The 13,472-nt window shown below is 35.5% G+C and overlaps 1 protein-coding gene across 1 annotated transcript in view; it reads right to left on the bottom strand.

Moving 5' to 3' along the window:
• Positions 1–584: 584 nt before the first annotated feature.
• The window catches only part of IMMP2L (inner mitochondrial membrane peptidase subunit 2), a 414,095-nt gene continuing 401,207 nt past the window's right edge, over positions 585–13,472 (bottom strand). Inside the window, exon 6 of the mRNA XM_027658231.1 lies at positions 585–1,104. Coding sequence (XP_027514032.1) covers positions 985–1,104 — 120 coding nt within the window. The 3' untranslated portion in view covers positions 585–984. The remainder of the gene's footprint in view (positions 1,105–13,472) is intronic.

The following is a 13,472-nucleotide window of genomic DNA, read 5'->3' on the forward strand; positions in this document are numbered from 1 at the left end:
CTTTTGTGTAATTTGTTAAGTTTTTAAAGTACTAGCCTATCTGAAGTAAAATTCAATAATTATCAAAATAAGCTGGTTTATATTGATCTGCAGCTAAAAATGTGTCATTTTTCAAGTTCTTTTCACTTATAAAGTGTGCAGAAGCTTTACTGCATATTCACAGAGTATATTTATATTAACTCTATATTATAGCATTAATTGCACAGTATCTCATCTAATTACATAGTTGCAAAGAAATGTGGCAATCAATACCAACAAAGATTTACTCAAGAAACAAATGAAGCATTGCCTTCAGACACTGTAATAAAGTTTGTACATTTTGACTGAATATTACTTCAGCAAAATATACAAGGAATATTTATATAAAACACTCTCAAAAAAGAAATTAGAAATAAGCAACATGTACTCAGTTTAATAATAAACATAAATTGCATTGAAAAACTTTTCAGCTACAGAAGTACTGATTCTGCAGTATTAGAAATTATAGGACAAAGTATATGAAGTTTTGAGTGGTTTGTTTTTTCATGTACAATCAATTATATTAATAAAGGTTCTATTCAGTTACAAAAGAAACAAGTTCAAAGTAAAAGATCAAAATATTTTATTGTAGGTTTTAATAGTTTCTTATCCAGAGAAGCACAGGCATAGGCATAAGTTAAGCTTTTTACTGCTCTCAGAAAAAAATGAACAACCAGTTATTTCAAACTGGTAAACCTTCAGTTAACCTTCTACAACCAGTTATTTCAAACCAAATTAACATACAATGTCTGAGATTTTAAAAATACACCAAACAACAGAACAAACAAACAAAACCCCCTTGAAGAACTTTACACTTAAGGTGGAATTGTAATATGTCACATGTATTTGCTGATATGATACCCAATATCAAAGCACACTTGGCAAAGCTCTTAGAGGTGGTGGTATAGCCATTGCAACTCTTCCTGGTTAAACTTATGTCAATGTTGTCCTGTCAGAACATTTAGCTCACTCCTGCTCTCTGTGCAGCGGTTTGCGCTCTGGAGGTAGCATTGGCTGTAACTTCTGCCAGCGTTGTGGAGGCCAGAGAATATGAGTAGCTCGAGCATGCAGAAGTCCAAGAGAAACCTGTAACCAAAATATAAACCAGAGAGATTATTACACAATGCAAATAAATTAAAACGTAAAAAGTACTAAGCATGTGATGATTGTTAGAGTAATGGGAAAATATAAAGCAGAGAACTGAGTCCTCTCTCATGAATGTAATGAGGGGAAAAGAAAACTTCTTCAGTGACAATTTCTTTTTTCAAAACAGTTTGCTGAAATGCACTGTCTTCAACAAAGAAGAAATAGGAATTTTTTTCATTTTCAAGAGAAACAGGAGAGGCATTCTATAATCCTTAAAGCTTTTGGGTATTAGTTATTCTGGATCAAGAGAACAAAGTAACAGTATAGTCTCTATACTCCATATTAGGAACCACAGAGGGAAAAAAATATACTTGTTTTATTCTTATGCTTTAATGATCTGTTATTGGCTCTTTTTTTGTAAACTCAGTTCTTCTCTTCCATTCCATTTCTCATTAAAAAAAAAAAAGTGATTTTAGTAAGCGGGTAACTCAGCATTTTATGCAAATAGATACCAAATGGTCTCCTAGGAATATCTTCAGCTAATTTTTTTGATTTAATTTCACAGGATTAATGTATATTCACCAGTTTCTCTCTACTACATAATCAAATCAGTGAAGCTGAAGTGGTATATATCTAATTCCATATTCTGTAGCTTGATGAAGCAGGTGCTGAATTACTTGAATATAATTTGGTTACTTAATAACCCATGATATCTAAAAGAATCTGAAGTAGATCATGGAAATTGCAATCTAGGATCATATTTCTCGTTTGATCCCTTGCAGGGACCACTTGTTTCCCAGATTCATTGCAGCTTTTTTTCCTACATTTAAGCAAAGGACAGGCTGCTAAGTGACAATGCTTTTTCAATAGGATTGAGCAACAATTTTTTATATCCTGACATACTTCTGTGTAGTTTGGTTAATATTTATGAAATTCACAACACCTTTTGTCTTAATTAGCCCAAAAAGTAGGCTGCAAATGTAATATTACCATGTTTTTTCCTTGAATATACAGCATGATAGCACACACATTACAGGCTGGTGCCAAAATATAAAACCACAGCAAATCCCACTGCTGCATGTAAAATATGACAGCATTAGTACAGAGAAAAATGTTAAAATACTCTTTTCAAACACAAATAACATCTCATTTTCAAAGCTCTGTGTTTTTCTCAGTACATTGCTTGTTACTGATGTCAGCAGGAGGTCTGCAAGCAGACTGAGAATATAATAAATGAATCAAAACTTGTTTTAAGTTCAGGCTGGGAATAATTTTGCCCAGAGGATTACTACTATTGACCATCATCTACCGTGAAACTAATAAAGAAATCTCCTTCCTATAACACCTGATTTACAGGACAACATGACTAGAGTTAAAAAGGAAAAACAGATATTTTTGGGTGATGGAAGCCTTTACTAAATAACAAATTACACTGATTCTATAGGACTTCTTTTATAGTAACTTATAGATTCTCTTTAAAAGCACCTTTATGTTTGAATTCTGCAAACAACCTTAATAACTTTTTTCCATTGCCTATTATTATTCTTTACTTACCATACCAGCCATGAATTTCACTGAGGAAGAACAGAATTGTTTGCAGAGAATAACCTGCCTTTGTTAACAGGTTTACCCTAATCAAGGTTAGATATGGACAAAGGATGAACTGAGAGGCTACACTTTCTGTTGTAACAGTGAAGTACTGAAATAAACTATTAATTAATCACTTCCCTTACAGACATTATTTGCTTCCTTTAAGTAAAAAAATAAGTTTACCCCCTTGAAACACTGTCTTAACTATAAGGAAAATCAGTATTTTACAGGCACAAATCCTTTGAGGAACATATTTCATTTATAGACATGAGTAGGAGATGCCAGCAATCTAAATAGTTGGGGATTACTTCTACATTATGATCTATTTGTTATTCTTGCTGTGGCAACAAGGCAATATATTGAATATTATTGCCCCTAAGCCTTTTAGGTTTGTTTGTTTTAAATAACCTTTGAATATTAAATTGAATAACTGAGAAGTCATTCTGTTAACACAGTAATTTAATCTACAAAGTAAGTTTTGAATTAATAATGCTGTTTTAAACTGTTATTGTGATAAAAGCATATTTCCTCAGAGTCTGTTGTTCTTAGTATGTTAGTTCTATGGAGACTGATTAGTTTTGGCACTGCATAGGAAAAGACAAGTCTAAGATTGATAGTGCTACCTGCAGTGGTATTTACAACAATCTTGCTCATTCTGTCCTAACAGATTGGGATAAATGCAGCTTTATTAGAGACTTACAGTACTTTCACTTCCCCGGTACGAAAGTACACCACAATGGGAAAAGCAGCGTTCAGACTGGATAAGAATCCTGCATATATGTAGCATGCAGTGGAGCACATCAAAATTTCTATGGAAATACAGGTGTTCGGTTTGGATCTCAAGAAAAGGAAAAGTCTAGATAAGGATATGATCCTAACAAGGATATTCGGCTTTCCCCAAGCATGTAAGGTCTACCCAAAATTCGAAATTCAAGCACTGCAGCTCCTAGTTGTGAGTTCACAGAATTCCCCACAGATTTCTCCTTGCTTCTTTTTTCCTTAAACCTTCTTGATTTCACTCTAGTTCAAACAGCCAAGATTTCAAATTCTGTAACAACACTGCAACAAGGAAGAATAGCACCACTTAATATAATCTGAGAAACAGCAATGCAGAATCAAAAAACCCAAGCCTCTAAAACTTTTTCTAAAGTCAGACTTCCTAACTGGTCAGTTTGCTAATTGAAGGTAATAACTATAGAATCACAGAATCAAATACTACTTAGGTTGGCAAAGACCTCTATTTGGTCTTTGGATCAACATGAAAATCCTCTCTGAGGGTGTACTAGAATAAGTACTTGAATATGAATCTACTTCTGAAGACGAAGAAATACTATCTGACAAATCATCTTGTTTCATCATATTTAAGCCTAGAAAAATGTTAATATTCCTTTCTATACCCCCATCTTCTGGTCTCATTAATAAATATTTAAACTGTGCAAATCCCCTACAATACCACTGAAAGAGAATAAATAACAGCTACCAAACTAGAAACAAAACAAAACTACAAGTGCTACAAGTAATAGTACCTGTGTACTTGAGAAATTTCATCAACAGACAGAAAATTACAATTTAAAAGGCATATATCAGCCTCTGGTTTTGTAGAGAAACTTTTGCTTTAGTATCTTAAGCTGAGTTCTATTCTAGCAATATTGCACGGGCCAAATGCTGTGTCCAATAACAAACATAGAAACACAAAAAATTAAAATGTTCTCAAACCAAAAAGAGATAATACATAAAAATACAGTGTTTCAAAATATACTTCCTATTCTCTGAAGGAATACATTCTCATTACCTGTACTGAGCTTAGTAAATAAGCTTATATATAGCCTTTTATATGGTAAGCACTATGGAACATCAGCCGTATTCAAAATTTTCTTTTCAAATTTTCTGTTTCGCAACACAAGGTCATCGGGGATGGGCGAGAGTAATTCTGTAGCATTAGAGGTCTATTCAGACCACATTGTACTGGCTGGGTAGTTGTTACTCCCCACAGAGGTTCTGAAATGTGCCAATACATATTAGGTGAAAAATTCTCTAATATGGAGAAATCCCGGGAGATTTAGAGATGGCACGATTTGAGCAAGCACAGAGCTTTAATGAAATTTTTCAAATCTAGTAGTTCATAGCCCTGTTATTCTGGATTCCAAAATTTGGAAATGAGAAAAAGAAAACTCCTAGGTTTAAACAAAAGCCTTGGGTTAACAGATACTGCGGAAAAACCTCTATCTAGAGTCCAGACAAGGATCCATTGATGTCATGGGTTTGGACTGTCCTGCCCAAGCCCAGAGAAACCATACCCTGATCTCATCAAACCTGTGCAGAAGACATATTGTACCTTATCTCTCCCTTTGTGTTCCCTGGATCCTTGCATTCTGTAAACCCGAATTCCCCCAATATAAAATGGGTTTTCCCCTATGATGTATGTGCAAGACCCAAATTTATTAACCTGGGTTTTTCCCTTATGTCATTCCCTGAAACCCCCTCTTTGTGACAAGTTGTAATAGTTACAACCCCCTGTTGAATATGTAGACCCTAAACTCTTTAAATATGATCCTGTAAGTCCAATAAAGCATTCCAGTTTCTTGCCCCCAAACTGGGATCATCTTAGCTTTATGGAATGCAATGCCACCTATCTCCCATCAGTCAGTCAGCTGCAGTTTGACTATACTGATATCCTGAAAGAATTGGAATGACAAATTTGCATGGATATTGAAAACTGTGTAAATGGATCAGGTTAATGAGAAAGGTGAGAAACAGTTCTAGAATATTTCAGTCCCCAAAACCTCAAAGAAGTCCTCAAGATAGAAACACTTAGGCAACTATGCAGTATTTCAGCTATGACTCTAACAAAAATATATAGCATGGGATAGCTATCTGTGTCAAATTAGATTGCTTGTCTTTAAGAAAGGTTGTGGCACTGGGTTTTGATATTAGATTGTAGCTGTAAAACCGTCTCGCAGAGAATTGTCCCAGTAAATTAGTCTCTTAAAAAAATCCATACTTTAATAGAAAGTAAACACAATTGCTATTACATTTCATTTTTTGTACATAGTTGAATTTTGAAACAAGTACTGTCAAGTGCAGTAGCAGGAAAAGGGTTCAATAAAAATAAAATCCTGTGGATTACAATAAAATCCCAGAGAAACCAATATCTCTGGTAGAAGTATCTGGGATAATGAACAATGGCAGAAGAAACAAATATCCTCCACCTCCTTCTTTTATCAGTCTAAGAATAACACAAATATGAGAATCAATAGATTATTTTGTAAATAAAACCATACCACGACACATGTTAATATATCATCTCACTGAAGGTTGACATAACGAGGTACCAAGTAGCTCACGAATACACCAAGAGTGATAATACATAGCAAAGTGCTGGCATATTCGTAGTTCTTTCTTCTTCTAACTGAACAAATCAGACCTAATGGAGCCATGCAGGTCTAGTAACAAAGAAAAGAATGCAGCCCACTAATTTTCTTACTAAGTGTTCTATTATAGTTCCATTAGTTTGATAGTTGAAGCAGCAGCTCCAGCTACAGATAAAACATCCCATATGTGCTTTCTTTCAGAGTGCTAGTATATAATCAATAAAGGCTCTTGTTAGTTATCAAATTTAGAACTTATTTAGATAGAAAATATTTTTTAAAAATCTGAACGCATGTAAATGACAATTATTTTATTTTTAGGAAAGTTTTAAACAGTGAAAATAGACACTCATATATGATGCAAATTTCACATATATGTGCAGACAATCACAAAATAACATGTAAAAGAAAGAAATATATTTCAAATTCAATGGTTGATTCCCAGAATGAATAAAATTTCCATGTTAGCACAGAGTAGCTGTCTGAAATTAGTATAACAAATGTGACTGCTCCAATCCAATATGGTTTTGCAATTTAAGCTATTCATATCAGAAGAGGTGAGCAGTCACTGCATCGTAATAAAAACTCAGGTTATTGATTGAACTGAAAGAAAATGTACTAAATACCAAAATAATTGAGTTGCATTCTCATTTTTCTATCAAGTCTACATGCTTATGTTAAGCCTAAAGTTGCAAAAGTGGAAAAGGTAGGAAAAAGGCACTGAAAATAGAATATATTTCACATATGAGATTTTTCTACAGTTAGATATGCAGACAAAGACTAGTTAATGTTGAACCATAATTTAAATTCATAAGAGTAGTGCAGATTTAAATGAATTCAGTATAAAATAGTGTATCTTTTATTCAACTCCTGAAGAAATCAGCTGTCAATACCATTGATTAAATTAAACAGTAACAGTCTTGGTACAAGAATTTCATGAGCTGAATTCTATCTCAATGTATTTTCTTGGAATTGTCATGGATATATTACCGAAAAGGACACTATAGTTAATTAACTTCTTCAATACTTCCCAGATTTTTTCTGTTTTTTAAAATAGAGATTAGCATATTACATTGCACTACTATTCTTTTTTCTTCAGTAAGTATAGCAATCTTAGTAAATATTCTTTCTTGCTTATGATTAAAAGTACCATTATGCTAAATAGGTCTTCCAAAGGATTTACAAACCAATCTCTTATTTATTTTAGATTTCTAGTAATAAAAATGGTGAAAGAATTTGCTTAGTGCACAGTATGATGTGCTTTGCACGCTACATATACATAAATACCATTTAAAAGTTAAAAGCTTTTTAATATTTCACTGGGTGACGCACAAAGTTCCCAGACTAAATAGGATTGTCACTAAGTCACATAACTCAACAGAAAAACAAAATGTACTAACAGCTCTCATGAAAGAGCCCCACATAAAAAGCTGTTATATATTTGCAATTCAATATTTTAAGAATTGATAAATCAAGTGGTAGGAAACAATTATTAAAACACATTTATTATCTTCACCTAGAAAATATTAGCTAATTCCAGAATCTATGCATATTAATTATTCAAGACTACATAAAAGCCCTCAATACAAATTCCTATTCAACAACATATTGTATCAGTGACAACAGTCAGAAGAATGTCAGACTTAGTGACATTTTTCAGCTTACTACACTGATATTGATTATGTGCATTGTCTTTCTTGACTAAACAATTAGGGCACTACACAGAATTACTATATATTACAAATTCAGTTGATTTCCAGTTTGCTACTGTTGTGTGTCATTAATTTAGTTTCAGTTTAAAGCTTTGGCAAACGCAGAGGTGTATGTGATACATACAGGGGAAGGAGTGATGAAGTGGCTCCAAAACCTCACAAACTACCCAGGGTCTCAACTCTTCCTCCCACTACATTGGTCCTCCACAGACCCAACTCATCCCCACAGGCTGGTGCTCAAGCAGAGGCAATCATGCCTTCTGCTCTGTTATCCCTTCTCTGCAGTTCTCTGAGCTTCCAGGAGAGCCAGACTTCAAAATCCCAGCAGTGCTCTGGCTGGGGAGATTCACTGTGATGCTCTGTGCAATACATGGGAGAGCCCTGGTGTGTTTCTGCTCTGCTTCCACCACACTCTCATAGATAAAGCAACCCTTAATGATGAGTGGTTAGTCTTGCAAAGCTGAGCAAACAAGCTGACAGGTGAAATTTCACCCAATTTCTGTGGAATTCCACAACTGTTCCAGGGATCATATGCATGGAAGCTGGGAGAAATGACATTTCAGACTCATTCAAGATAACTAAAGAAAGAAAGGAGTCCTACTGTAGAAGGAAACAATAGGCTTCAGTTTCTGGATACACTCAAATTCTTCTTCAAGAAAAGTGACATGCATAAAAGCCTTATGCTAGTTCTCTCTTGCATTTAATTTATATTCTTCATACACTTTTTAAAAGCTCAGGAAAGTACCTGATCTCATGGGTCAAAAATCAGGGCTATTTATGAACTTAAAGAAATACCAACACTACACAATGTCATGGAGAACACCTCATTTTGTGGGTGCCTTGTCTATTAGGAGCAGCTCCAGTCTGAGAGACTCCATCAGTGAGAACTGTGATGGGAGAGCATTGGGAGCAGCAAATCCCAGACATGGGAAAGTCCATTATCTTAAATTTTCCTTGGCAGATACCTGTTAGTCAGTCAAGGGCATGTTACAGTAATTATCAAATGCTGAGGGAAGAAAGAAAAAAAAAAAGACAAAATAAAGAATGCCAGCAGTAGCAAGAAAAGTTAATTCAAGGGAATAGGTGAGAAATTACCTCTTAATTAAAACAAAATGGTACAAGAGCTTATAATAGTACAACTGTTACTGGGCAAAGCAAGCCTTTTCTAAAGTTAGGAGAACTCTTCAGAGATTTTTAGTGACAATAGCTTGTGTGTTAAGCAAACAGATCTGTCAGCCTGCTCAGTGCTTCTACAGGTTTTATCACATCTTTCAGTTTTAGTTTTATTCTGATAGAAATGAAGTTGTTGCAATTTGATTTCCTCTTACCTTAAAAAGAAGACTGCTCAATAGAGTATTCCACTTAACCAAATATTTTTAAAAAATCCTACTGTGAGGCTTGCCTATATTTTCTTCTAAAATGGCATACAGAAACAGTTTGACTTACAGAAAACATGCTGTTGGCAATATAAGCTGTGAAAAGCAATGGGGAGTAAATATTCAATGAGCAGTTGGGATATCAAAATGTCATTAAATAGCTGCATGATATGTTATTAAAATTATAAAAGATTTTTTAATAGAGCTCCTTGTGTGAGGATGGCTAGAGCTCATCTAAAGTGGTAAATTTCATCAAGATAATTCTGTATATGTAATCTCCCTAAGCTGATTTACTGGAACAAAAACCTCACATAAATACTTCTAATATATACAAATATTTTTCTCCCCCATCTAGCTATAATAATAGTTATGAATGTAAGAATATTATATACTTTCTCTCTTGTTTTTATCTGATTTATTCTGTATTTTTGTTAAAATTATGAAGAAGTAGATTAAATGTACAAAAGCCAGCCTTTACTTGGAAAAAAACCCTCCCAAAACCACTAATATATTTCTTAGTCAACCTTACAATTATTTAGCATTCTGTTTTTATACAATACTGTGACATTTGTCAAAATACAAGGCTTCTTGGTATAATTCAAATCATATAGCTACACTTTCACTTCATAACAGAAATTATGATTAAATAATTGACACTATATACTTATGAATATAATTTCCACATCCTACATAACTAATCCTCTTCGCATTCACTTTTTTTTTCTTTAGTTCACTCTTGATTAGCTTAAGATAATGGCATAACAGGTTTTGCAGAGGAAAACAGGTTTCACAAAAATAAATCAGAAGTATAACAAGATATATATCCTTATCAAGATATATCCTTAAGCAAATCCTATTGCAACTCCTTCACTCAATTCTGAATCTAAAAGGATTGCACATATCACATGTGAAATGACTTTAATTCTCCACAGAAAACTCCCTCAGTAAGGGAACAACCGTGTTTATGGAGAAGGCAGTTTTATAGAGCAGTAACACGACAGATCAAGTCCCCAGGCCTGTCCTGTGCACCAACAGTCCCAGCAGACTGATTGAGAGGAGGGGTAGGGGACAGGCAGTCAGCTCCCTTTAGTTATGGGGATATCAGAAAAACAAGGAAGAATGGCAGGAGCCTATATATGAGCTCCCTGATCCTTGTCTTAGAGGTCCAGTTAAATGGCTTAAAGAGAGGCACTACCTTCTGCCATTTGAGATATTCTAGGAAACCTCTACTGGCCACTGTGCTTCCTCATTCAGAAGGGCACAGGCTTCTTCAAAGTCCTGTGCTACACCTTCCAAAGGAACATAAAATTTGACTAAGATTCACTAGGACATAGGAAAAACAGTTTTGTAGACAACTAGAATTCTCCCATTCCTCTCTTTGGGACGTTTGCTATTCTTCTTGCCCTTCAAAGCCTCTCTATCAATCCCCTCCTTAGCTGGACAGGGGAGAGAAAATATAACAAGAGGCTCGTGGGTCAGGACAAGGACAGGGAGAGATTGCTCAGCAGTTACCATCATAGGCAAAACAGTCAGCCTGGGGAAACTGACTTATTTCCAATAAAATCAGGAAAGGGTATTGAGAAATAAAACCAAATCTTGAAAGCACCTTTCCCCCACCCCTCCCTTCTTTCTGGGCTCAGTGTCACTCACAAATTCTCTCCCTCCTCCCCCCACACCAGTGCAGGGGAATCAGGAATGTGGGCTCCAGTCAGTTCATCACACATTGTCTCTGCTGTTCCTTCTTCCTCAGGAGGAGAACTACTCATACTATTCCCCAGCTCCAGTGTGAGGTCCCTCCCATGGGAGACAATCTTCCACAAACTTTTCCAATGTGAGACAAGTCCATCTTGGAGCTGACTGGCATTGGCTCTATTGGACATAGGGGATAGCTATCTCGATGAAATTTACCGTTTTAGAAGAGCTCTAGCCATCCTCACACAGCTTCTCACAGAAGTGCCCCCGTACTGTCCCACCCTCCCCCCAAGCAGAACCTGGCCACACAAACCCAATAGACACAATTTAATCCACTACTTTACCATCAAGATCTACATTTATCTCAAGGAAGAATTAAAATTTGCTCCAAAGCCATACATGATAAGCAAGAAAGTAGTAAAGACTAATGAATTCAGCTGCCTGCATGTTTAATAACATATTCTCTCATAGTCATAATCAAGCCATAGTTCATCAAAGCATGTACTGAACTTTAAATATTCAAGTAATACACTTCAGCACATTATTAAAATTAAGTAAAATAAAATAAATAAATTTCCAGTGAGCTGATGATCTAGATTTATTAACTCTTTAAATTACTCATCTTTCAGATTATATGTAGCTATTAAGCTATTTTAGCAAGATATAACCACACAGGACTGCCAGGTCATCAGTACAGAAAAAGAATTAGCACATTTAGGATCTGAAAGTTATAAATGTTAAAACTTAACACCACTAACACTAATTCATTACATGGAGCTCTTTCACTTCCAGTAAGAAAATCAATGTGATTAAAATTCCTTTTCAGTACTTACTTTTATAACACACTTGCATTCAAAATATGCTGCAAATCCAATCCTTATTTTGTACCTCAGTGTTTTGGGTGACAAAAAAAATCACATTTTTGTCAGCAGCAGACTGTGTATGCATTTCCATTGCTACAATGCCTGAAGATCCAAGTACTGTCTCTGAAATTAGCTGAGGAGACAGCAGTAGTGAAATGTGCAGACAGCAAAGTCTGATACATTTTCATCAGTCTACTCTGGAGAAAATATATTTCTGTATATTTACTGAGCTGTTTTTTCTTCGCCAGGATCTTAGAACTCAAAGCAGATGAAAAAAGTGCTCTATATTTTAATGAGATAGTTCATCTTCTAGCTTGCTAGAGTACTAAATTTCCATCAGCTATAGGTAAAGGCAATGGAAAGATGCAATTGTTTTGCAACGGATGTTTGGCAGCCTCTCTGTAGCATGTTTGTTTTCCCATGGCTGCACAGCTTAAGCAACCCAGTTTGAGCCTGATAAGAACTCTCCATTCTTGTTTCCAAAATATTTTGTTATTTTCTTGTTCAATGAATCTAATGCACATTATTCTTGAACAGACAAACCCCCAAACCTACAAAGAAAGGCTTCCATGCTTTATTCCAAATTTCTGACAGTAACCTAAGTTTTCATGCTGTCTGGAGCCACACACAGATAGAGCTGAATCTGAACCTGCCTTGGCCTCAGAAGTCTGGTGGTAGCACTATTAGCCCATGTGAATTGCTAATCAGTCTTAAACCGGAGGCTGCCACACTGTGTTTGTAGACTTGAGGATGTGATTTTAAGCATGACTGAAATATATATCATTGGTCAAAATCGTGATTCCACAAACTCAGCAAGTGAGAAGATGGAAGTCAGTAGCTAATGATAAAATGTGGTTCTTATGAAATGTGAAGAAATGCAGGCCCAGATTTTCAAGAGAATTGGAATAACCAAAAAAAAAAAAAAAAAAAAAAAGGAAGATGTAGATACTACCTAGAGACTTTTTACGAGAGTTTAGATTTACTTGAACAACCAGCATCCTGAAATTAGAAGACTTCCTCCCCAAATATCAGTAATGATACAAATTCAGTGAGCATTAGCATTAGCTGCAACTAGAAAACATTCCCAGTTAGTACTAACATATTAAATAAGAGGGCAAGAGCTTGAAATTTATACTGAGCAAGACTAACCTTGAGCATCCATGGCAACAGCAGAGTCCAATGCAGCACCTGCTATGTTCTGCAGCAAAGCAGCTCTCTCTCCAATCTCAGAATACTACTTTACATCATCTTCCTTCACACTGTCTGCAAGATCTCAGCTGAAATTAATTCAGAGCTAAACTAAAGCCCTTTAGTACACATTTGCATAAGGTACTTTTTATGTACAGATTTTATCTGGATAGAATCCTGAGACTTTCCTCCCTCTTAAGTCTGGCTACGACTCCTAAGTGACCTCTCCTGTGGTGCCATTCTGGCAGGTTTGTTAGCCTTCCCACCTATGTGCCAGCTGGCCTCAATTATTCATCTGCAAGACATCCTAGTTGCTGCCTGCTAGCATTCCCCAGGCATAAGAAACTACTAACCTTCCTCCATTGCTGGGCACAGTAGGACCCAGCTCCAGCTTCCAGACTCTCTGCTACCTAACTCCATTGCACAATGGGAAGAGAATCCACTGTAAATCACCAAACAGTTTTTTATGGGGAAGGCTCGAGAGCAAAGCATAATCACAAGCATAATGTGGACAACAAGAGACACAGAAAAAATTTTCAAGAGAGATTAGTTTCCAAGTTCAGCCAAATGTGAATTCTC

Source organism: Corapipo altera, unplaced genomic scaffold (assembly GCF_003945725.1).
Source record: "Corapipo altera isolate COAL_440 unplaced genomic scaffold, ASM394572v1 1, whole genome shotgun sequence".
NCBI lineage: Eukaryota > Metazoa > Chordata > Aves > Passeriformes > Pipridae > Corapipo > Corapipo altera.